This window comes from Pezoporus wallicus, unplaced genomic scaffold (assembly GCF_028554395.1).
Source record: "Pezoporus wallicus isolate ANWC-B61680 ecotype Strahan unplaced genomic scaffold, APGP_CSIRO_Pwel_v1 contig_360, whole genome shotgun sequence".
Classification (NCBI taxonomy): domain Eukaryota; kingdom Metazoa; phylum Chordata; class Aves; order Psittaciformes; family Psittacidae; genus Pezoporus; species Pezoporus wallicus.
The window spans coordinates 5327668-5354245 of NW_026640059.1; the positions used below are offsets into that span (position 1 = coordinate 5327668).

Consider the following 26578-nt stretch of genomic DNA (forward strand, 5'->3'; position numbering starts at 1 on the left):
GGTGAAACACACAGTTGTGTTCAACCCTGCACTGAACACAAATGCTTTCATTTTTTTTACAAATGCTTTGGAATTAGCATGCTGATAGATTGTCACTGTTATCAGGTAGCTGTATCAGTCTTTCATTCTCTGTGTCATACAAAGTTTAGCAATTCTCTTAAGAGTGTTCTTGCTGACTTAGCATTGGTTTGTCTGTTAGGCAAAGTATGTTTGAAGGGACAAACGCTTTTACCAAACAATTTAATTCTAAACACTTTTAACCGTGCCATCCACAACAGGTAACATATAATTCAACATTTTACTTTTTTTTCAGTGTATATGCTGGCATATACAAGCTTTGGTTAAAATGCTAATAAAAGTATTCTACCTACTTTTAGTCTACTCTAAACCAGTTATGCCAGTTTTACCTTGTATGACATCTTTCTATTGCAGGGAATTTCTCGGGCCATGGCGACATGTACTGAAATTCTACATCTTTGTCATACCAGTACATTAAGCAAGCACTGTGAGTATTTCTTCGTTTCTCCTCTTCTTTTAGGCACTTATTACACGATTCCATGGCCAGTAGCAGTCGTTTCTAAATTTTAGAGAAATTAGCATACGTGAAACTGGCAACAAAAATTAGCATGGAAACATCTACTGTGGGTAAGTGGATACCTGCACTTTTTTGGCTAATATGCTAAATTTCTAATTGCGGCCCCACCCTTCCTTGTGTCCCAGCTCTGTAATAAAAATAGAACAATTCCAATGGAATGGCTTTGGAGAATACAGATTACCTTTTTGCAAACAGGGTTTCCAAAGGCTAGCCATACTTTGCCTTTTACATTTAACATAAAAAGAAATATTAAAAAGATTTTAAATGTTATAATAAAATTCTACAAAATAACTGTTGAAAAGTTTTCAAAAACTTATGTGTCATTCAAGTAGCAACTGCTGCCTTTTGTGAGAAGATTAAGTCATGCCAACTTTTCACTGCAAACTATGGAAACAATTGATAGGCACATGCCACCACCTGTATATGCTCTAACATCTAATCTGCACTTTTATTTTCATCCACTCTTTGATGTGCTCAAATTTAATTTGATAAAAGAAACAACATATATAATATTATTATCCTATATTATTATTCTATCTACAAAAGGAAAACCTTGTGTTTTATTCCTCTCCTTTTTACCGTCTGATTTGTACTTAATGTCTTCTACCCATTTACTGGTGTCCATGTGAAGAGATTTTCTGTAAAAAGTCTGGGGTTTATTTCCTCTCCAAGTGTTTCATTTATTTTTTTCTCTTCTTTTTCTTTTTATGTATTTATAGATATAACTTTTTTTCCCCTCAGACTATGAAACTAAATATTTGAATAGTTGATTAAAATCATGAATAAACAACAAAAACTCCACAGCCTTTACTTAAGACTTCTGCCACTTGAAGCTAACTTCGCTTGTGGTAACTTACTATCCAGGCAGCAAACATTTATATTTTTCTGTGGTCTTATCAAGTATTAATTTAAACTTCAATTTAATAGCACGTCTAACAGTTGATTAATTAAAAAGCTTAGCACTTTGTTACAAAGCTTTTATAGAGAGCAGGCATTGAAAGAACTTACCTCATCAATAAACGGGATTAATACTACAGCTTCCCATTCTTGCTGTTTTCCATTTAGGTCAGTTTTAAAGTCTGGTGGATAATATTCTATAATAGGAGAGTCTTGACTAATCATCAAATGCTAGGAAAATACAATATTGAAATTAAGTACTACCAGAGACAAATTAGCAATAAGGCCAGGAAGAGATAGAGGAAGGCTGGTATTAAAACCAACTCAAGGCTGAGCAGGAATTTAACATTCATCATTTAAATATCCTAGTCTGAAATTGCTTAGCAAATGCAAAACTTTCTATTTATTACTAAATCTAGAATATACTTAAGAATAGTAAGAAGTATTTCACCTTACACCTAAAATTTGGAGGTAGAATGTAATTAAGAGGACACACAAAAATATCCAGCAAAGAGCTACTTCAGAATAAAACAGACAACCAGTAAACAATAGATAAATGCAATTTAATTCTAAATCCTACCTGGTAGCATTTAGGTAGCAGATCTTTGCTAGCTGCTGGAAGTACAGCAAGAAGCTGTTCAAATGGCATGAAAGGTTTTCCCAGTTCAAATTTCATTTTGAGTTCGCCTATGTTGCGAATATCTGACAGATAAGGTGCATAATGATAAGGGTAATACCTGCAGGGGAAAAAAATCTCTTAAGTTACTCAGTTTTAGCACAGCAATGTTCACTGATCAGAAACAAACAGAACTGCATTAAGTGTTCCAAGCATACAAGGTGAAACAATTTCTCATTTGACAATTTTTCTTACCAGCTCCATGACTGAACTCCATGGTAATAATAATGCAAAATCCATTGTATTGCCTGGACGTAACACTCAGCTTGATCAGCCAAGAAGTCACTTAAAAGGAAAAAGAAAGATACTTACTAGTATTCCTCATTTTCATTAGTATATAAAAATTACTTAGCACCCTGTACACAGGAATGAAGATAGAGCATTTGGGGAACCTAATAAGACCATAGTTTTTCAGATTGATAGAATACTAATTGAATTTTTCTCTCTGGTCCTCACATACTTGTTACAGAAAACTTGGCTTGCAGTTCTTACTGCATTAGCCAAAAGCCTCACCAATGCAGTACACTGCCATGTGCTTTCAACATGGATGAAAATTCTGTCTTGTATTAGACATATGTAAAGACTTAGGTGCTTAAAACAGAAAAAGTAAAAAAATAGAAAAAAAAAGGCAAAAAACACACACAAAAAAATATATACTTACTCAGAAACTACTTCTACACCCATTTTAGTCATGTAGTAAGTTCTTTTGTATTGCCTAAATTCAGTTTCAAAGAGATCATCATCTTCTGGTTCATCTTCTACTACAGCTGAAAAGCAGTCATGACAAGAAAAGAATGAACATTCACTTCCCTACTACAGTAAGGTTGAAGACTTTCAGTTTTGACTTCCTTGCACTGAAGTACCGTAAAACAATCAATCAAAATATTTACGCAGATCAAGTCTGGAACTTTCTTTCTTTAAAGACTGGCAACCCGTTTTGTAGCCCAATTACAGAACAGAGAAGAAAAGATAAGCTTTCAGAAAATAACACATTAAAAAACATTTTAAAATTTAGCCTTTTTCCAGCAACATCTTACACCATGGAGTAGTAGTTATACATTTTTTACATTAAATTTCATAACATTAGCAGAAGACATTTCCTACAAGTGGAATGAGTTTAAAAACAATTCACACAACCAAAAACCCCAAAGCCATACAAAAATCTATTCATTTATCCCCACTTGTATAACAATTTACCTAAGCATACAATTATAAAAAAAACATAATGTTGGAGATTTGCTCATTCTTTCCTTTAATTCATCATGAAAATACTGATCAGGGAAGAAGCACTTCAAAAGCTTTAGCCCTGTTCCTTCTCACCATAAGCCAGCGATGTACAGTTCCATTTACCAAGAGCTGACTACATTAATTCTGCCATTTAGATTAAGGTCATTTCTGACATAGAATTCTTACAGATCTTTCAAGTCTATACACAAATTAAAAAAGTTCTCTCTTGTAACATGTATATTGAAAAATTACTTGCACTTACTTTTAGGGGTCACTTCACCTTCATTTTTTTCTAAAGCAGCCAAACATATGGAGTTTTCCTGAGCCTATTAAATTAGTATTTGAGATAAAGTAAAAAGACAGAATAAAATACACAAACCTCATTTACAACCACATAATCTGCAACTCAGAATGTTATAATCAAGGTGTTTAAGCATTATTTAGTGTAAACCCCACTACATTTCCTTCTCTTGCAGTTGCCTAGGGAAAATTATTTTACCTCACAAAAGGACAGACCACATAAAGGAGAAGGCTCAAATAAAAATCTCAACTACCTTTATAAAATATCTGAATATTTGTTTTCCAAAATACTACTGTTTCCAGAACTGGGCAGGACATACTTAAGGATTTTTACCTACATTATGCATTGTGCTACAGCACCAGTATGCAGTCAAATTTTTCATGAGTAAATTTTTAAGAGCTCAAATGACTGTTGTAGGAAGTAAGGACATAAGAAATCTTGGTTTAGAGTGTCAAACAAGCCAAACATTCACTTCATTCTCACACTGTCTTTTGTGTACAGCACTGAGTACCTTTCAATAAGCAAACTCTTCCCTTGCACCTGAGATACGTGAGCTCCTGACCGTTGCTGCCATTCAAAGGATCAGCCAAGATGGGTAGCCAATACTATATGACTGCTCCAAACTTCTCAAGTAAATAAGAAAACAACCACAAATAAGACACTTTATTAAAGGAAGAGCTAACATCTTGCTCTTACAAACCACAAACTTCACTAAAGAACAGGATAATGATACACATTGTGACTCGTAATATCATCCTTGTACGGAAACCTTTCTTCACAGCTGCCAAGAGCGGCCTCCAAAGGCTGAGGGACTGTTTCTCTTTCGCAATTGCTTTGTCAATTCCCCCTTCCTTAGCAAGTGATCCCAGCTGCTTGGCTTCTCTACCTTCTAGTTCACAACCATGGGCCCCATTGTCCCAACATCAGAGCAAACAGGTGATGGTATGCTCCCCTGGTTGATGGGTAAAATCTGTTTGCATATTCTGTAGCTTGGTTGAGGTCCAGTGTCAAGACATCACCTCTTCTTCTTCTTCCTCTGATTCACATAATAATAACTCCTGGTCAGATGCTGTCCTGGGTAGCGAGTACATTGTTTCTTCATCTTTCTTGCCTCTTTTTTGCTTTTCCCCTTGCATACAGGGGCAACAGATACTGGCACGAACTAGCCCTCTGGTTTAGCTGCAGTGATTGGCACTGTGGTTGGAGTGGCTGCAGTATCTGTTGTCGGGGTTTGGGTAGCTGCTGTACTTGCCACTGGGGTTGGTGTAGCTGCTGTGCTTGGAGCTGGTGTAGATGCGCTGCCTGTTGCGGTTGGAATTTGAGTAGCTGCTGTACTTGTCGCTGGGGCTGGTGTAGCTGCTGTACCTGGAGTTGGAGTAGCTGCATTATCTGTTGCAGCCGGAATTTGAGTAGCTAGGTGCTGTACATGTCACTACAGTTGGTGTATCTGCTGTATTTGGAGTTCGAGTAGCTGCGTCGTCTGTTGCTTTGCCATCAGATCCAGAGACATTTTTTTCCTTTTGAAGGTGCTGGATAGTGTTGAACAGGGCTCTGTAAGCATAGGCCAAGTTCCAGTACGGTGCCATGATTTGTCCCTCTCTGATATGACCAGGATGACAACACACTTCATTTAAGTGTTTTACTAATTTTTTCTGGATTTTGCACTTGTTCACTGGTGAAGTTCCAAAGCACTGGAGGGGCCCACTGGGCTACGTACTTGCCCATACTATCCCACATGCCCTGCCACTCATGACTGTCCAGCCTCGGGGAAAATCTCTTGGTCCTCCTATATTGTCGTCTAACCCTAGACAAGACCCAAACCTGACTCTGCTTAACTTTCGAGATCAGACGAAATGATTGTGGGTAAAACACACTCTGTATGTGTGCCAACACGGTGACCCCCATTCACAATCAGCAGGCAGGCCTCAAGGGTACTCAAAGGCCATTCAAAACTTTCAGAACTCTCAAATGACGCTGTACATGGTCTGGTGGGGAGGCTGGGAAGGTAAGGGAATGTCTCTTTCACAGGTTGACTACCCAAATAGGGGGAAAAAGATGTGTAACTGCTAACCACTTCTATTATAAACCTCCCGAAGTATAGAGGTGATGGCCACATTGGGAACATAAGCCAAATCAGTTTCATGATCAATTATTCTATTGTATTACAAGTCATTACCATAAAGTACAACGAAACAAGAACCTTAGCCCAAGGCCCCCAGCCGATAAACACTAACACAGCAAATATCGGGTGTAAGTAGAATAGGACATGCTGAAACTCTGAGGTCAAGAGCAACAACTTTGAGAGCCAATAAATCAGCATTGTGACGAGTGACTATTAAAACAAAACAATAAATGCTTATCGCAAATATGATTAGACACACTCTGGTCAGATGTGTTGTTATCTCAACCCTTCATGCCCCACGTTGGGCACCAAAAAGAACCGCCGTGGTTTAAGCCCAGCCAGTAATCCAGAACCACGAAGCCGCTTGCTCACTCCCCCCTTCCTCCCCCTGCTCCCGGAGGGATGGGGAAGAGAATCGAAAGAATGTAACTCCCACAGGTTGAGATAAGAACAGTTCAGTAAATAAGGTATAACACAAAACCACTGCTGCTGCCACCAATAATAATAATGATAAGGGAAATAACAAGAGGAGAGAATACCGCCACTCACCACCCACCGATACCCAGCCTGATCCAGCAGTGATCTAGCCCTTTTGGGTAACTGCCCCCAGTTTATATACTGGGCCTGATATGCTGTGGTATGGAATACTTCTTTGGCTAGTTTGGGTCAGGCATCCTGTCTCTATTTCCTCCTGGCTTCCCCTGCTCCCTGGCAGAGCATGAGACTCAGAAAGTCCTTGGTCAGAGTAAACATCACCGAGCAACAACTAAATATATTGGTGTTATCAGTGCTGTTCCCAGGCTGAAAGTCAAAAACACAGCACTGCACCAGCTACTAAGAAGGAAAAAAATGACTGCTACTGCTTAACCCAGTGACAGATTAATCTTGGAGGGATTTCCTGCTGCTACTCTACACTCTGCTGAAGGCATATACTGAAAGATAGCCAATGGAGGTGGTGGTGAGCAACATGACAGTGGGGCAGAGTCAAGGTACACAGAAAGGTGCTGTTCCTCATTAACTAGCTATAGCTAGAATTACAAGTTTAATCTCAGATAGTTCAGACCAATGAAATTCCTATTCATCTATACATTGTCAAATAGTTGCCCAATACCAACACATGCATGAATGATCTATCAGTGTATCTGAAATATATAAAATGGACAACAGGCTATGCAAAGTAAAATTACAAAGCATAGCAAGTTTGACCATAACTCACTCAAAAGTAAGTTTTGCTGAAGTTGAGAAGAGATAAATTGACATAAAGCATTAAGTAATGGGTTGAGAAGACTTCAAGAAACCTAAGAACCTGACCTTGATTTAACCATTTCATCACTCACAACCAGCAATGCATACAGGTAGTTCCTCAGATGTTACATTTTACTATCGTTTCTGATACCAGAAAAACCTCATCACAGAGGTTTATGACATGTAATTTGTCTAAAATCAAGTTACTGATTTACAATAAGTAACATTCATAGTTCCAAAATTGCACATGCAGAATACTAACCTTTTGTTTCTTTTGTTTCGTTTTTCTGGCTTCCTCTGCTGCAATACCAGCTGCCTCGTTGAGGTATTTATTGCCTACTTTACTTTCAAACCATTTTAGGTCTACAAAGACTTCACTGAAGTGTTCACGATCAAACTGTACAGGAAGGTTAAAGTAAGTTCAGAAATATCTGAGGGATGCCAAATTTAGAGTGCTAAATTAACAATGTTTTCATAGTACATGCATTAGGCTACACCTGGAGGCATTTGTACATGAACAGTTTGGCCTAGAGCTACAATTAAAACAATAGATTAGCATTAAAAATATTTTTTCTTAGTGATACATAACATACACCTAAGCCATATTTTTTTTTTCTTTCAGTAAGGCAGCATTATGTAATAAAAGTAGTTAGATAACTTCCACATTTACACTATTAACTCTAGAAGCAGTAAAACATATATAAGGTTTGGGTGCCACACACCCAACACTTTCATACTTCCATCCAAGAATCAGAAGACAGGGCTGAAACAGCGAAAGCACATAGATGAACTTCCTCCTTCCAAGTTCAGCAGAAGGCCAAGATCTTTCCATTTCTATCTGACCTATATATACCTTTTCTCATCTCTAGGATGAATTACTGCAGTGGCACTTAATAGGTTGCCTCCTGTATGCCAGTGAGTTAACGAAGAATGGTGATGACTGCCTCAGAGATACTAATGCTTCATCACTCTTAACCGATGATCTTCATAAAAAACTTGCAAAAAAATACTGCTCTCCAAGAGCTTACCCCACAAGAAACTGAGCAGCAGGGAAGCAAAGAATATTGCTGTCTAGAACACATCTGCACAGTACTGTCCCTCATTACTCAAATGAGGCAAATCCTTGTTTGACTTGCACTACTACAAGATACTAGCTAAAGGACAGATTAAACGATTCAACCTTTTTCCTCTTATAAGTTCAGACAGAAACTGATTGGACCCCATCATTTAAATGATAAAACAGTTGACTGAACCACTTGTAAAACTCATTTAACAGTTACGTTAAATGATGTTAAGTCATTTAGCAATTCATTAAAACTACAGCACAGTGTATTTTAGGGCACCACACTGAGGTTAAATTCAACAAACTATACCAATCTATACAGCGCAATTGTGAAGTTACTCACATCTGACAACCTTGTGAGATATTTCTCAAAGCGTTTTAAATTCAGATGTCCATTCTCATTTATGTAACCTATTAAGAAAATAAAGTATGTGTTTTAAATTAACAATTCTAAAATTTCAATTTAAATGCAATTTTGCTGGCTGTCTAAAAAAAGTGTTAGAAACGCTAAACATCCTAACATGGTTAAAAAGGTCAATAAATATTAAGGCAGGAATGTTAATATTTCTACTTTCTACAACTGTGCAAAGTATCCTTACCTCCCAGTTCTGGCAAGATAGTCATGTATGTTCTATAAAGTAGCGGCAGTGCATCATGATTAATGTGTAAATGAGGTAGATGAGGAATAAAATCATTTCCTACAAGGAAACCCATTAAGATCCAATCGTCTATTATCCTTTCAATATCGTATTCAAAGGAAATCTTGTCCTGGGGTGGAGGAAGAAAAGAAAAAAACAAACAAAAAGCTCAAAACACAGCAGTATAATTTTTATTATGATGTTTGCATAAAAAGACCTCACACATTTTTTCAGTCCCAGCTCCATTAAAACTTACTTTTACAGGTGAAAATTCATAATCAATATATTCTCTCATAAGCGATAAGTGCAGTAAATGAAACGTGGTTTCCTCTGGGGCACATGCTCTGTAAATTATTCAAAACATTAAGTTAAATTATTTATAAACACACTTTCAATATGAATATTTAATAAGTCCCAGGTTACCTAAAACCAAGTAAACTTACTGAGGTTAAATCTTTGCAGAAGAAATATATAAACATTTGTTTGAATCTGTTTTAGGATTCATCTGGTTAAATAAAATTGTGCAGAACCTTCTAAACAAATGTGACTGCACTGCATGGAAAACAGCTAGCTTAGAGAAAGCAGGGCAGCTTTGTCAAGTTCCATGTTTCATTAACTATTTCCCAAGTATTTATCACACTGTCCAAAAAGGGACAGCCTAACCTAAATTTGCACCAAAGCAAATAAATTTTAAGGTATATCAGAACTAGTCTGTGTACATACAGAGTATAGAGATTCATGTTTAAATATGCTGCTTACATTTGCAATCATTTGAAATGCTTCTTGTAAGAAAAGAATATGCTCAAATTAAAGACGCTACATATGTATTATCTGGTGGCTTCAACACAGCACCAAAAAAAAAATTACTAACCTACTGTTTATGGCATAGGTTAGTCAATATATATTGTCTTCTTTTCCTCTTCACTAGAATTACTTAATATGTGCTCCAACATTAGGCCAAAATCAGTTAATACCTACACCAAAAGCTTAGTGAGCTCAACACTGATGTATTTTTAATTTCAAAAAGGACTATTTCACCTTGTAGATACTATAACCAGCTGGGACCACCTCCAATGACAAACCAACAGAAATACCTGTGTATTCAAACATACAAAGCAGATTTTTGCCAAAATCCTCTGAGGAAGATGGGTGTGATATACAAGCTTAGATGAAGATTACTAAAATGAACTCTAAACTACAAAGAGGTTTAGGCCCAATTCTGTCACTTTTAGAATATAATTTTCATATTGGTATTCAAGAACATTGCCAAATCCAGGTTGGTGCTCTAAGACTCTAGAAACATTTTGCCCCTTAGTCTTCATTCACTAGACCCGAAAATCCTGAAAAAACCAAGTAATTTCTCCCAATCAAGAAGTTGATGACAGATATTAATTTCCATGTATTTTTACCATTTTCAGGTTTCCAATTGGAAGTATTCATAGAAGTGACAATATTGACAGAAGCCAATTCCTGTAACTTCCAGAAGTAAATTCCTGTAATGAGCAATATTATCCACAAATTTCAACAGCAGCCAAACCTGGAACAATGTCTGGGGAGGGAGGCAGGGGGGGAAGACAACTTCCCTTTGATTTCATACTTCATTTAATTAACCCCCATTCCTCAGAAAAGTTGTCACACTTTTATATTATTTTTATAAAAAAGAGGAAATTGACATTTTTCTTTGATTACACTCAAGGTCTTTTAAAAATATTACAATGTTACACACCAACACTGCCAAGACAATGAGTATTAGTGAAAAGTTGACTGCAGAAGACTGAATACTTATTTCTGATGTGCATCATCTTGTCCTTCACAAAAAATACCTTATCAGCAAAAATCATGTATTTATCTAAACATTTGTATGTCTTATCCAAAAACTTTTTTTATATGTATCAAAAAGTGTGTTTCTGTCTCTCCCACCTTCTCCCTTTATCCACCAAATACATGTTTATGGTCCTTCAAAGAAGGCACCTAAGTCACAGGAGCAGTTATAAAAGTAATTCTCCTATAACTCCATGCACATGATCAGTTCGGGAACAAATCACCTTGTTCAGACTGATGATAGCACACATGTTACTACAAATGGGCAAATCCAGAATAAAAACATTCAGGCAACCCCTTTAAGAGAGTTTATTTTAGTAACTGTTCAAGTAATTTACTTATATTCACAAAACCTCAAAGATATAAATACATTTTAAAAAGTTAATATCTGCATAAGACAATTAAGGAAACAATGTTTGTATAGCCCGGGCTTCTCCATTCATAATATGAAGAAAGAAGCGCAGCAGACCAAAGCTGTATGGATTTTGTAATGAGCTGTCCTGACAGCACACACTTTCCCCACGTAAACTCATTGAAGTGCATGATTTAACAAGTTGATTTCATGGATTTTTAGTAAGAAAGATTTTATTCAGTATGCAAACAATAAAAAAAAACAACAAAACAAACCAACAAACCAAACAAATGGTTTAGTCACCCAGTATATTTTAGATTCAAATTCATTATATATAAAGAGTGAAGTTAAATCAGTTACCTTTGAGATTTTTTACCACCAAATCTGACTTCTTCTCTTAAGAGTGCAAAGTGTGCCTCATGACTTGTTAATCCCAGCATAATCTATTATAAAGAAAGATCTTTATTATTTTTTTTTTTTACTGTTATCCAAGATTCGAGCAGCATAAAGCAATTTTGCTGCTCTGTTTAACTACAAATTTAAAAGTTTGCAAGAGTACAAAGTTATACTCTTGTTTAATAACATTCATTTTAGAACCCTGTGCACTTAGGAAAACATCAAATATACTTTATAAACTTCTGTTGTTTGTATTATTTTATTTTCACATACCAAGTCAGCATCTAAGCCATAGAGACAGTGTCTTGTGTTTGGGTCGTGATGGGGCTTTGCTTTTTCTGATCTGATGAACTCCATAATTTTATGCTCACCTTCCCCTGGAGTCTGCACAAAAACCCCCCCGCAACAACAAATTCATCAGTAAGTATTTTTCTATAAAATAAACATCTATTTAAAATAAAATACTAACAAAATACAGTGACCTCATGGCCTGATAAGTAAACTGTTACTCCTTGCCAGGATTTGTCTGTGGAAATCTTCATATTTACAAAGTACTTAAGATGCTCATGCAATCTGGCCATGAATTCAGTTCCTGAAAACAAAAATCAAAGTTACACACAAAACTTTTCACTAGTCATTCAAAACAGTATTTACATAAAAAAAATTACTAATGAAAACACAAAAACCAAACAAAAACCACCAAAACAAGAAACACATCAAATAAAACCCACCCAAAATCAAACAACCTCCCCCTCCCCCCCCCCAAACAAAACAAAACCCAAAAAAACTCCCCAAAACCCAAGAAGTAAAAATTCTGCATGGGATGAAGGGAATAGCTGCTTTTTTTCCATAAGAAGATTCATCTTTTCCATTGCAATCTAAAAAAAGTTATAGAGTAAGACAGTATTCCAGTCCTATTAGAAATATTTAAACTTCTGTTCTCAACTTAAGTCTGCATCAATTTTGTCCTCCAATTAAAAAAAAAAAAAAAAAAAAAAAAGGCCTTAGGATAGGGAAATAGATGCAAAGCCATTAATCTAAACATTTAAATTTAAATACTTGACAAATATTCTTACCTGGTGTAATACAGTTGGAGTCAAATCTGGCTTCTGTTGGGAGAGTTTCTCCCTTTTCTAATGCCTTTTTTATTTTGTCCTCTGCCTCTTTTGCTGATCTAAAACAACACAAGGTTGGAAAAGTGGAGTAGAGAAAGAATCATCTTATTCAAACATTAATATCTTAAAGTACAGCTTTACTGACAAAATATACATAGTTGATTTTTTTAAAGAGTATTTAGGAAAAGGAGAGAGAGAAATTTGACTCCTAGATAGAGTATGATCTTGTTTCCCACACAGCTATAAAACTTATAGGCAACTTTTTTTCCCCTAGTAATGATGATAATGTGTCATTACTCAGATACAGTTAATATTTAGATTACCAAAATGATAATTCAGTGGCTGAGCACAGTAAACACAAATTAATGTTGAAACAGTAGAAACACTCAGGATCTAAGTATCTGAAAACACTGTATCGGAACAATAGTTGTACAGTTAATACTAAAGAACATTGTTAAACATAGCAGCAAGTCTGGAATATCACAAGAGTAGAAGGGGTGAATGAACAAGTTATCATCACGAGTAATGGAGAAACAAGCAAATATCCTAGACTTTCTTGGCCAAGGATTTCATAAACACTTTTCAACCAGAAAAAGAAAAGCCACCAATACCTTAGATTCTTGTCCTTCTCTCACTTCTCTCACTCTAATTTTCTATTTAGAACTCTTTCTTAATCTCCTCTTCTTCTCAACTTCCTTTTTTTTTTTCCTTTAAAAAACCCAAAACCAAACCCCCAAAAAAACCTCTGCAGCTTGAAAATATTTTCTCCTGTCCGTTCCCCTCAGTTTTCTTCTTTCACTCACCATTTCTGTACTGTCTGACCATGGGCTTGCTTTCCTTATAGCAGTCTTCAAAGAAAATTCCACATCCCCCAAAACATTAATATAAACCTTAACAATGTGCAATCTACTTGCAGCTCTGCATCTGAGCTAGCTTGCTAACTGGTATCAAAAGGAAACCAGAGTTTCATTAGAAACTTAATTTCTTCTATGACTGTCAAAGAAAATGCCATATAATAGCAACCATATAGCAACCAAAGCAGCATGTCTAGAATTAGCATTCAAAGATACCAAAGACCCTCACAGGTTATGAAGCCATTGGAGATTTATTTCACAGAAAATTTCATGAAAAAAAGCTTCTCCCAGTCATAGAATCATGGAATAGTTAGGGTTGGAAAAGACCTTAAGATCATCTAGTTTCAAGCCCCCTGCCATGGGCAGGGACACCTCACACTAAACCGTACCACCCAAGGCCTCATCCAACCTGGCCTTGAACACTGCCAGGGATGGAACATTCACAACCTCCCTGGGCAACCTATTCCAGTGCCTCATCACCCTAACAGGAAAGAATTTCTTCCTTATATCCAATCTAAACTTCCCCTGTTTAAGTTTTAACCCGTTACCCCTTGTCCTATCACTACAGTCCCTAATGAACAGTACCTCCCCAGCATCCCTATAGGCCCCTTTCAGATACTGGAAGGCTGCTATGAGGTCTCCGCGCAGCCTTCTCTTCTCCGGACTGAACAGCCCCAACTTTCTCAGCGTATCTTCATACAGGAGGTACTCCAGTCCCCTGATCATCCTCGTGGCCCTCCTCTGGACTTGTTTCAACAGTTCCATGTCCTTTTTATGTTGAGGACACCAGAACTGCACACAATACTCCAGGTGAGGTCTCACAAGAGCAGAGTAAAGGGGCAGGATCATCTCCTTCGACCTGCTGGTCACGCTCCTTTTGATGCAGCCCAGGATATGGTTGGCTTTCTGGGCTGCGAGCGCACACTGCCGGCTCATGTTCATTTTGTCATCAACCATTTCATGGCATACCGTTTAGTATTTTTTTTTAAGCATTTACTCTCCTCAAGACAGAGTCAGAACAAATATTCTCACCTAAAACGTCTCCCACGCTGCTGATTCATTTTAGCTCTTGGAGCTACTCCATCAACTGCCATGAAGAAAACCTTCCTTGGTTTAATGATGCGAAACAGTACTTCCAAATAGTGAAAAATGTCAGCAAAAATCTTATCTTCTGAGATTCTGAAGTGAACATCATCATCATTTGGATGGGAACACTGATGTATAATGCCGTTCATGTCCAGGTATAGGTTGTCAAATTCTGGAATCTACAAAAGCCAGAGTTAGTATCTACTTGGTGACAGCTGAAGCAACGTAATCACTGCTCAAGGTGTAGCCAAGAGTAATGAAGTCTGGAAACAAGCTGCGGTGGGAAGCGCTGGAACCTACTGTACACCAATGGGCTAAGAATATCTTGACTGGTTTGCAATCTGATATTTCTATTTTCCCAGTGAAGCAAGTCAGCTGAACAGATGTACACAAGCAACACATACAGCAGAAACACTGTTAAAAGTATACAGCAAGAGAGTCATTATTTATCATTTTTTGTTACCAAAATCCCCCCAACATGCACAACAGCAATTTACAATAAACTAATCTATTCTTTAATCCACCAATATGACTATACATAAAAATCCTCCTGTCATTTCAAGTTGAAAAAGGCACTGCTAACTTTTCATGATTTACTCATGACTTATTTTTATATAATTTTGAAAGGCATGTTGTTGGACTTGTATTTAAACATCCAGACATATGAGAAACAACTGTTTCAGAAAGCAGATGAAGAGAAGAAACAACAGGCAGGACTGAGAAGGACCTTAAGTCACATTCAATAATTAGTCTTCTGTTGTGCATAATGATCTCCACTGCAGTCAAATTCAGTATCCAAACTGCTCTCAACATGCTCACACGCCACATCAGTCACAAAGGCACCACTTTCAGATAAGAAGAGAGTGGGGCACTGCACAGGCAACATTCTAAAGAGTTGAAAACTAAAGCTTTTATATGCAACATATATATGGAAAACAGATGAACTTTAAGGAAGCATGGCTACAATATGATTTAAAAATCATGTGTTTTACATAGGTATTGCCTTTTATTCTGGGTATTTTTTTCTGTAATAGCAAACAAAGAACCTAATCTAGATGCTGGTTTCTGTCAGTCGGTATATTCAAGTTGTCTGGCAGAGAAAAGGAAGAATAGGGTTTCCAACTAGGCTGGAAAAGACCTTTAAGATTATCAAATTCAACCATTACTCCAAGACTGCCAAGTCCACCACTAAATAATACCACTGAGGGCCTCATCTACACTGTTTTTGAACACTTCCAAGGATGGCGATTCCACCACTGCCCTGGGCAGCCTGTTCCAATGTCTGACCACTTTTTTTGTGAAAAACTTTTTCCTAATATCCAGTCTAAACCTCCCCTGGCGCAGCTTGAGGCCATTTCCTCTTGTCCTATCACTTGTTACTTGGGAGAAGAGACTGACTTTCCACGTATTTTGTAGAGAGTGATAAAGTCTAGCCTAAGCCTTCCCTTCTCCAGACTAAACAACGCCAGTTCCCTCAGATGCTCCTCATATGGCTTGTGCTCTAGTGTGCTACTGCTGAAGCTTAGTATCACAGATAACAATCTAGGTGTTTTCTGTTTTAGAGAGCAAGAATTCCATATAAGCTAACATCATTTAGTCTTCAGAAAGACTAACTAGACAATGACATTAGCATGTAAGGTTGAGTTGTGCATTCTGTTTATTCTAGGAGCTCTAACAGCCTCTTTCAGAAAGCATCATGGATACAATCCCCTCGTTAGACTGACTCCTCAGTGGGCCACAATTCTTCACCACAAGTTTAAAGCTAGCACAAATTTCAGTGAGCAGCCCAGGTTTTTAACAAAACAGTTGAAAAGCCAGCATACACTGCTGCCGCCTTGCTACACAGACAGTATAAGACATAGTTGGGAAATCCAATAAACCATAAACAAAGACCCAAGCTTTGAAAACTACTTTGAAACTAGAAAGGTCAAACATCCAGGTTTGGTATGACTTGAGCAGGACATCTTAGATATATTGACACAACATCTGTTTAATCCTTTAAAATGCTGTTTAGGAACAACATACTAACAATCAAACATGCCTTCAATCACCCAACTCATTTCAGAGCACCCTTATTCAGACTATTAAACAATATCCATAACGCTAACTGAAAATGATTATAAAAAGTTAAGAGCTGATGTCTGACTGATACCAAACATGACTTCTCTGAAAACAAGACTTATTTTCCCCTCTTAAAAGCACTATCTGAGCCTTTCCCAGGCTTTAACATACTCCTTTGGTTTTGCTACTAACACAAAATGTCCCACTCCTACAACAACAAGGAAATGCAGCAGAGCTGTAAAACTTGTCCCTCGTCATTACTCTGCTATTCCTCGTCACCAGCAATAACTTTAATGAGCCCGGTAACGACGCAACTCCGATCGTCTGGTACAGAGGGGTGTCGGGCCGCCGGGCGCTGAGGAGCCGCGGCAGAGAGCCGACCGGGCCGGGGACACAGAAGCCGAATCCGGTCGGGTCGATTCTTGGACAAACAGCGCGCTTTCGGGTTCAGGTGCTTCCGAAAACATTACTTGCGTGTAACAAAGAGCGCAAATATCCGCGCCGCTGGCCTCCAGCGGCAGGCTCCCGACACCGCTGTGCGCTCACGGCGAGTTTAGGGAGGATACTGAGGTTTTCGGGGAGCACCGAAATCCTCGCCCGCTTCCCAGATACCGCCAGTCCGCCGATACCCCGCGACTTTCGACCGCTTCGAGATGCGGGTCTCGCTGAGGCGCAGCCGCCACCCCTACGCTTTCCCACCTCTCGGCGAGCCGGCCTCGGCTGAGGCGCAGTCGCGCCAGCCTGGCCCAGGCAAGCCCGGACGGGGAGACCCTCACCCCGTCGAGGGGCCAGGCAGGACCCCCTCCTCCGCCCCGGCGCATGGCAGATAGTGGCGCTCCGCTCACAGCTTACCTGATGCTCCTTCAGCACCTGGCTGAGGCAGGGGTACCGCTCCGAGATCCACCGGTAGAATTTGGGGACCCCCATGGCCACCGATCTGCCGCCCTCGCAGCTCCACCGGACCCAAACAAACGCGGGCCACGCTCCGCCCTCCTTCCGGCGCGCCGCTCTGACAGCCGGGCCGCCCGCGCCACAGAGCGGCGCGCAGAGCGCCTCGCGCCGACCATCGAGAGCGGCGCGCAGAGCGGCGCGGCCGTTGGCTACACCCCTTCCTCCCTCCCTGCCTCGCATCAGCGGCGCTCCGCCCTCAGACCCAACCGCCCCGCCCGCAGGCCTGGTTTAGAAACAAACCCTCACGATTTGGAGAGCGCGATAACGCTTGTGGAAAATTACTCACTGATGGCCCGGAGCAACAAACCCAGTGTAAATACATTATTTAATTTTACACTCTCCAACGTGGCTGGAGTGCAGCTGAACCAAAACTTACAGCATCATTGTCATCAAACACTAAGAGTGTTCTTTGTCTCTCAGAACAGAAACAAAGATACAGCACAAAGATTCTAATGATAACCGACTGTAAGATAAGAGTGTAATTATTCCCTATTCTGCCCCTCCCCCAGTCGCTTTCCCTACAATTTGGATGCCTAGAGAAGCAAGCATTACTTGTAAGTTAGAACCAGCCTTCTGACCATGCTAAATTAGTCTGTTCTTGTCCATGTCAAAACACTTTTTGTGAAATGGAGTCTCAAAAATAGTACCTATAGCCACACTTTTTAGAAGGAGGGAAGGCCCGACCATGTCCAGAACTCAGGCACCTGAATATACATTAAAGTCACAGATGCTGTAACGGTGGCGTGACACTCATACTCTCAGGATCCTCTAACTCCCAGCTTTGTGTCATTTCCTTCAGGAAGGTAAGTTTCAGTACATTGTAACACTGCATCAGTTTCTTCATGGCAAGATTTAAGATCCAAAAATACAGCATAGATACAGCAAGGCCACATGGAAAAAGAAGTCCAAGTTAAACAAAATTCAAGGTCTAGTGCTGAAACAAAACAGTAATTATTTTTAGAAAGACCTGAACTATTGGTAAAATAAGTTGAAAAAATCCTTTATGACGTATCAGTAGAAAACTTTAACAAAGATAAGAAAAATCTTTCCAAAAATATACAGTACTTTATAGAGTGCATTATGTCAACATTGTGAAAATTTTTCATATAGTCAGGCTAAGAAACTTGCAGAGATTTGCAGTCTAATTTTTAAGCAGTTCCCATGTACTGTTTTCTATATGTATACAAAACGTAAGTTGTAACACCTTACACATGTGTGAGTGTATTCTTAACATACTTGCAAGTGTATCATATATTTTACAAAGATTTTGGATTGAGCCTAAGATTGTTCTGCTGCTTAAAATCAGAAATCAAACACAAGTAACCAGTTACCACTGATTAATACCTTCAAGAATATTATAGCTACATGGCTTGTGAATAGTTCAATTGCTCCAAAATGAACAATTTTCACATATATGGAGCCCAGCCCATATACATCTGGCAGAGGAGGTTGTCATCACTTGCTTCTTGAATAAGGTAATGAACATGCCCTTCGATAGATAAGGGTAATCCTTTTATTCTGTTTCTAGTCTTAATGACACCTTGCAGTCGTTGTTCTATATCAAGGACATGGGTTTTGGCCTGAAAACAAAGGAAAGGAAAAAAAAAAATGATTTACTAATATCCATGAAGTTCCACTTCTTAAAATAAGTATTTATTGGGATGCATTTGAAATCTATATGTTAATTTAATACAAAACCCAGATGTCTACATCAGTTACTTTGAAAATAAAGGATACCTGCTTTTAAAAATAATTCTTGAAAATGGATGTTAGTTAAGTAATAGATATTGCCTTATATTTTTACAGATAAAATTTACCAGAGAAGACTGAAAAAGCTATGCAAACGTATTTGAAAATGTTAGAATGCTTTATTTCATACAATTACTTTCAAATAAATGCAAAAATTTCCCAGCCTTTTTCCTGGAATTCTGGATAAAATCATGAAAATACCTAGGACTGGAACATTCAGGCCAAATTTATGAGCAACTAAAAATGAAGCTGTCTAGTAACAAGTTGTGTGGGAAACAACTCAAAATGAGCTGTTCTGGGCTCCACTAAAGTAGATAGTTCATACCAGTTATACACACACATTTTCCTTTAAAGCTCAAGCATAATGTTGGCAACTATCCAATATAAAACAGTTAAGGTAAAAACTATGTGGGAGGCCCTGTAACTAAAATAAAAGTTCTGTAGACACAGCCAGTTTAGTAACTGAAGGCCAGGAGATTTTCTGTGCTCAAACAGCAAGTTCTGTCTTGTTATATAGCTTCAGTACCGTAGCTTGTCCTTATCTTAGCTCCCATGTTTTTCAGTACTCCCTAAGTTTTATCTGCTATTACAGATATTTATTTTCACTAAATATTCCCTTTAAAACAAGAAGCAGCAAATCGGAACTTTTGAAAAGGGGAAAGAGAACAAATATTACAGGTTGTGCAAACTGTATTTTGGATGAACAATTTATCAGCAGCTACAAAAGAAGCAGTACATATGTAATCCTACTTTTAACCAAGTCTTCCTTGTCACGTAACAAGGCACACATGAAAAGCACCAAAAAAATGCATGGAAAAGACTCCAGATGTTACAATCACTGTCAATCTGGAGTACAGTGCAACGGTCAGATTGAGGGGTAGGAAGAGTCTCACCTATCCCATTGCTTCTGTTGATATTGTCCTTTATTTAGCAGTACTAAATACATATAGGCTCTATTTTGTTTGGTTCTTTAGCAGCTAAATTACATTTTCTGTCAATATAAATAGTCTCTTTATGGATAAAAATGATGAACACAGAGCTAATCAAGAAACAACCACAGGAATTTTTAAATTAAAGAAAAAACCTCACAAAAAACCCCAAGCAACAATAAAACAAAAAACCCTGAAACAAGACAGTTAAAGTTGCAATTAGAAAATACGTAACTTGCAGCCATAAGGGACATTTGAATACCTTAATGCTATGCTTGTTTTAAACTAACCTTTTCATTGACAACTTCTCCAGTTTCATTCACCTGGGCTTTTGTGTTCCCTTTAATGGGTTTACTCCATTCCACAAGAGGATCATGGAGAAAAGTCTTTAAGACACTAAATAAAGAAAGTTTAAAAATGATAAGATACACATTTATTTTTCAAAACAAGAACACTGATGGGAGTCTAAAGTAAGCACTGAATATTTATATTTTATATTTAACTAAATGGCATAGTAAGACTGAGCTGCATGACAGGCATGTGCTGGAACTGGCATATTCACTAGGAGTTACTGTTTCAGATGTTTAGACTACAGACAGCTTTTTTAGAGTTTGTAGCAAAACCAGTTGCCCTACCTCATTAGAGGTTCCCTTTGATCACGCATAAGCCTCATTGTGACTTCACAAGCTCTTCGGAAGAGACCTTCTGTTCCCATTGGGCCCATTCCATTAACCATATTGTGAGTGAGACGGAAAGGGACAATTTCCGGAACTTCAAAAGTTTCTCCCTTTACATTGATAAAAGAGGGTATGCTCTAAGTGTTTTAAGCATTATTAAAATAAAGGGTAACATTTTCTTTGTGTTCAGGTTTTTTCCCCCATTATCGTCAGTGGCAGTTTCCTAGCTGCTAAGAGATACTTGCTCAGATCAAGAGTCTGGAGAACTAACAATAACTCTATGCTACTTGAATTTAAAAGGGCACATGTCCAACACAAGAAGTATCTTTCAACATAAACACCAAAACTCCAAATCCTACTCTGGCCACAATTTCTGCTGTTTATTTTTACAGAACCATTGGAATTTTTTGCTGAATTTGTGTGAGAAAAGCTAAGAAACTTTTCACAGCAGCAGAATTCTGAATATAGCAATTACAGCTTTGTTTGGAGGGTGGTACTGGAGAGAGGAGAGTTACAAAATATGAATATTCTAAAATCTGGGCTATTTCAGTGTATCCACATAAGCTCGTCTGATATTGGCTAAATCAAAAAGTTGGCTTTCGTTAATGCAGCATATACAACAATCATATACTGCTCACATATCCCAAACTGTTGAATATAAGTAAGAAACAGACTCAGAGAGAACACAACAGATATATTCAAGTAAAAGAAGTGGAAAAAAACTCAACCATGCAGCCAGTAGAAATCTCTGAATTCCTTGCATGCAAAAAAAATAAAAAATAAAAAAAAGCAAGTTCAGCAAGTGGCATTTCTCACCTTATTGAAAAGGCAGTTGAAATCCACATGCACACATTCACCAGTCAAAGAATCAAACAGGATGTTTTCACCATGACGATCTCCTAGACCAAGTATGTAACCTACCATTGACATAACTGCAACAGAACGGCAATAGGCTGACCTACTGTTGTACCTGCAGAAATGAGAACCAGATAGGTCTAAGTCACCTCTTGGGTTATCAGTCTTTACCAGTAGAATCAGCAACATTTAGTGAAAATACACTAAGTATTCTTGAGCTAACCCAATTCCAGTCACTCACCATGAAGTAGGATCAGGAAAAGTTCTAAGAAACCATTCATGGAAGAGAGGAGGATGACGAGGCAGAAGGACTTCTTTGAACATTTTCAGCTTTTCAGGCAAAGGTGCTGTTTTTGGAAGCATATGCTGACGCAATTCTTTTCCAGTCATGTAGATACCTGTAATAGACCTCCCCAGTTAGGTAAAAGAAATCCCCAAATATAAAGCCTTATCCATACTACTACAATATGGTATTTTAGAGAAGATAATTATCTCCATAAAGATGAAATAAAAAATTCATCATGTCAACTAAAAGAGAAGACTGGTAAAACCTGTGGCTTGTTTGCCAGACCACAATGGAGTGAGATGGGTAGAACACACATGCACAAAAAGCCCAAATCAAACCAAACCAAAACCACCCTCATAAAGCCATTCATTGTATTCAGAGATATATTCAGATATTGATGAGCTGTTTGGAGTTCCAAAGTTGCAGCTTTCTGCATACATACATACAAAGTATGCATGACATTTTGCCCCAAACTTTCTTGTACTGACCAAAAAGTTGCTTTGTTAACAAGAAATAAAAAGAAATCTGATCTCCCTGGAAGTTACTGTACTATCAACCTTGATTTAGTTATGAATTATCTTAATTATCTCACACGAATGTAATGGAAATGAAAAACAGAAGAAGTCCACAGTTTCTTCTGTTATTCAGTTCTGCACATAAACAACAATGCTGTTGGCACTGCTGATGAAATTATTTATATCATTGTATAAAATAATATATTAAGATGATAGTGTTATCAGTTCTTGTAAGGAACTTGCTCAATGCAAGCATCAATTCTCTTCCATTTAAGTCTACCACACATATGAATAATAATATACTGCAGATAGTTAAATGTACACAACTGCATCTTCCTAGATTTTAGTCTGATCCTTGCTGTCTGTCTCATTACCAATTAAGATACAAGCTCTTTAAAGAAAGTAAGTATCACTACAGTCTAATATATTTCTTTACCTTTCTCCTTATAAAGTTTTATCAGGATATTTCTCAAACCAGCGGTATTGTTCACCCATTCAATTATGCCACATTCATCATTTAATGGAATAACTGCGTAGGTTCTAATATGGAGTTCTCGCCTACGTGACTCCGCATCTTTTCTTAAGCACTATTCCAAAAGGAAAAACGAGATTAGCAGATAACAGACAGGATTAAAATGTATCATTAACATTAACCATCCTATATCTATTTTCTAATTACATGATCCAGAATTTAAAAAACTAAGCTTCACTGTCTGCAGTAGGTCAAATACAAGCAAAATGTTCATCTGTTCTCCAGAGAAATTTAAAACAGAATTTTGCAGTAGAATTTGTAACTTGCGCAACTTTCACAAGGCTTTAATCCCTTAAGCAGAGTAACTAAAGGAAGTATTTTAGTGTTATGGAGATGCTATCAGAGATGCTTGAACATCATGGGAAACATGGTACTTTATCCTGAAGTATATTGCTAAGAAACAAATTGTAACTGAAGAAAGAAGAATGGAAACACTTTTAGCATGGAAATAAGAATTTACCTACTTATAGAAAATATTAGAAAATTCTGAATAAGAAATATGAAGTATGACAGCAGAAAGACTGCAGTTACTTATTTAATATAAGTAACCTCTCCTCTATTTTTTTTCTGGAATAAACAATTGTTTTGGCAAAATGTTATGCTTTGTTATTGCTTCCACAAGTCCATAAGAAGTTACACATTACCAATTGCTACCAATTTATGCTTAAATAAGGTATTTTGCAATAGCCGACTTTTCTTCCAGTAAGCTTTATCTCAAAGTAAGTTAGAATCATAGAATAATTAGGGTTGGAAAGGACCTTAAGATCACCTAGTTCCAACCACCTTGCCATGGGCAGGGACACCACATGCTAAACCATGTCACCGAAGATTCCATCTAATCTGGCCTTGAACACTGCCAGGGATGGAACAACTTCCTTGGGCAACCTGTTCCAGTGCCTTACCACCCTCAGAGTAGTGAATTTCTTCCTTATATCTAACCTTAACTTCCCCTGTTTAAGTTTGAACCCACTATCCTTTGTCCTACCACTACAGTCCCTAATGAAGCGTCCAAGTCGTTTGGTTTGTTTTTTATTTTTATTAGGTAGTTCAGCATTTTGTTGTGGTCAATAAGTATAATGCCTCTGATTATCTAAGTCATCAAACCTTATTAATAAGGGAGTTGAATTCCATGAGCCGACAGTCTTTTCTTAGATCATCTTTTGGCTTACACATCATAATGTAAGATTTCCCATCTGAACCTTTTAAGGTGATCTTTTTTGGCTTTTGAAGCGAGGCAAGAATTTCCACCTAAGGAAATAATTAAATTCTTTATTAAGGCCTTTATCAGATCATACAAAATAAAGCATCTAACTGTAATAAACCACTGAAACCAATCATGTTGGCACTTCTATGGTGCTAGAGCACAATAACCTCAGGCCAAAACTTTAATGAAGTATCAAGAGGCTGTATCTGTCTCAGGTTGTTATGACATAAGCCACCCAGTTTCCACAAAAGTAATAACAAAGTTTCCTACTCATTCCTCCATTACTAGGGAACCAAGATATGCTTGCAGCCACATTTGTTCAACAAGTTGCCAGCCAGAGGCTTACCGTATCATCAAAGCCTGCAATGTAGGCCCAGCATCCAGGAAAAGGGTCATGGTTAGCATGTGTACCAGGAATTGAAGGAAGAGTTGGTATCATTACAGATTGTAAGGGAATGAGAATTTCACTGAATGTATGCTCTTCTACTAGTCTCTTAAGTGTTTTGAAATGAATATTCATGCTTAATGTTGAGCTGTTTCCATCAACCTTGTGAAAAAAAAAATGTTCACATATTAAAAATAAACACCTAAAGTTCACTGCAATTTTGCATTAACTAGTGAATAACATAATAATAAATGCTTATGGTAATAAGAAAAAATGACAAATTAAATTTCAAATTAAAAGGCAGTGGTCAAAAGAAAACATATCTGGCCATTGTGTCATAAGTATTTTTCACACAGAATGTAAACACAGAATAATGAATGAATTTAGTTAGTTTTACCTTTATTATCAATTTAATTTTCTCATAAAGACCACAACTGGCCTCTTTTTACAGTAAAACTCTGTGAATGCTACTGGGCCAGAATGATATATGAAAGCAGAAAACAATATATAGCCTACACACTGTGAAAAGTACCATTATGTACTGAAATACTTTGCTATGTGCTCAATTTAGAGCTATTTTCCACTGTTTTATAATATTTTTATTAAGTAAATAAAAGTAAAAAAAATTACAAGTTAGCGTAGCCTCTGTTAAATTGCTGTCATGTATAGATTTGGCTAATGAAGGCTGTCAGAAGAAGCTTTTGTATAACATCTTTAAATTACCATACTACATGCATTACTTTGGTTATTTTTGTAAGTACCGGTTTGTTGCATAGCTCTAATAGCTTATCTGTAAGGCGTGTTGCATCTCCGATAAATTTTCCTAAAGATTCCTTCATGTGAATAGCTTTGTTTAGAATTTCCTTACATCTATTGACACGCATAGGGTAAGAGGACTGGAATAAAGAGGAAAGATAAAATTTATTAAAACAGTCATATCAATTAAAGAATCCCCAAAACCCCTAACACCCCACAATAATGAATACATTCTTTTTGCTGCTTACTGATTGTCATATTTAATAATTGGAGCAGGATGTTCTCCAACTGAAATCTGGTACCTGAAAAAATACTAACGTGTTACAACTGGGGGAGGTGTAGGGGGGGTGCGTGTGTGTGGGCTATTACTTTCTGAAATCATTCTTGGGAGTCCCACAACATAAAGGCAAATACTCAAGAATATGCCAGTGTATCCTGACTGTTACTTCAACAGCCTTAAAGAAATAGCATGCACCATGCTTTCCAAATTGCTATGGAATGACCAAGCACCAGGTAATACTAGGTATATCTACCTCATTTTAATCAAGGCAAAGAGTTGATTGTTTTGATTATTAAACTGGAAGCACTACTACAATTACTACAACCAACAAAATCTGTTGTCTATAACTACCCAATTCATCAGCTATTTGTTCAAACTTCCTTACCTAATATATCATACAAGTCAGGATGCATGTTAGCATTCTAATTTGGAACATTTAAACTGTTATAACTGAACAGTAATCTGAAAACCAGTAATATCTAAACTGTAATATCTGTAATGTCTGACTGCAATATCATCTTTTACAGTCAGCATTGCTATCCTGTTCCATAACACTATGACAGCTACTGCAACTCTTAATTCCTTCTTATCATCTTTAAAATAGGCAATATTCACATCTCTCTCTAGTGAAAGCAGTTTTATAAGCTTAATAAAGCTGTAGCTATATTTATAAAAGTACCTTGGACACAGCAGTCATCATCCACATTGCTTGCTGGGGATAGGCTAAAAACACTTTAGCAATAATCACCATCAGAACTGCGAAGACTTCATCATGAGAATGGCAGATGCGGGAGATCAACTGAGAAAAAGCTGTCAGAAACTGATAAGGTGCCAGGTGATTCGTGTGCTCTGTAATCACCTTATTTATTTTAGCTAAATCATTTTTCATTTGAACACGTTCTGAACGACTAGCTGAAAAACACAAGGGGACAAGATTATTCTCCTTTTTTCCCCCCACTGGAAAGATGAAATTATTTAAATCAAATATGTACAGAAACATATTTAACCAG

General features: G+C 37.5%; 2 protein-coding genes across 10 annotated transcripts in view; both read right to left on the reverse strand.

Annotated features, from left to right (window-relative positions):
- The window catches only part of XRN1 (5'-3' exoribonuclease 1), a 36252-nt gene extending 18793 nt beyond the window's left edge, over positions 1-17459 (reverse strand). For 8 of the 9 annotated variants that reach the window (XR_008973145.1, XM_057417068.1, XM_057417067.1 and 5 more), the window contains exons 1-16: positions 17302-17459; positions 14335-14567; positions 12410-12507; positions 11816-11925; positions 11607-11717; positions 11298-11380; positions 9021-9108; positions 8726-8894; positions 8470-8537; positions 7326-7460; positions 3658-3721; positions 2830-2935; positions 2364-2453; positions 2073-2229; positions 1604-1723; positions 408-577 (exon numbers count right to left, since the gene is read on the reverse strand). Coding sequence is in view for 8 of the 9 variants with exons in the window: in XM_057417068.1 (XP_057273051.1) it covers positions 408-577; positions 1604-1723; positions 2073-2229; positions 2364-2453; positions 2830-2935; positions 3658-3721; positions 7326-7460; positions 8470-8537; positions 8726-8894; positions 9021-9108; positions 11298-11380; positions 11607-11717; positions 11816-11925; positions 12410-12507; positions 14335-14567; positions 17302-17376 (1877 nt within the window). In the remaining variant the exon portion in view is untranslated. Of the gene's footprint in view, positions 1-407; positions 578-1603; positions 1724-2072; positions 2230-2363; positions 2454-2829; positions 2936-3657; positions 3722-7325; positions 7461-8469; positions 8538-8725; positions 8895-9020; positions 9109-11297; positions 11381-11606; positions 11718-11802; positions 11926-12409; positions 12508-14334; positions 14568-17301 lie in introns of those variants that run through there. The other variant, XM_057417070.1, reaches the window with a different exon arrangement.
- Positions 17460-18373: 914 nt separating this feature from the next.
- ATR (ATR serine/threonine kinase) overlaps positions 18374-26578 on the reverse strand; it is a 41586-nt gene continuing 33381 nt past the window's right edge. The window contains exons 38-47 of the mRNA XM_057417173.1: positions 26248-26480; positions 25294-25428; positions 24494-24694; positions 24048-24191; positions 22848-22998; positions 21852-22008; positions 21572-21725; positions 20714-20865; positions 20369-20474; positions 18374-18980 (exon numbers count right to left, since the gene is read on the reverse strand). Of these exons, the coding sequence (XP_057273156.1) occupies positions 18807-18980; positions 20369-20474; positions 20714-20865; positions 21572-21725; positions 21852-22008; positions 22848-22998; positions 24048-24191; positions 24494-24694; positions 25294-25428; positions 26248-26480 (1607 nt within the window). The 3' untranslated portion in view covers positions 18374-18806. The remainder of the gene's footprint in view (positions 18981-20368; positions 20475-20713; positions 20866-21571; positions 21726-21851; positions 22009-22847; positions 22999-24047; positions 24192-24493; positions 24695-25293; positions 25429-26247; positions 26481-26578) is intronic.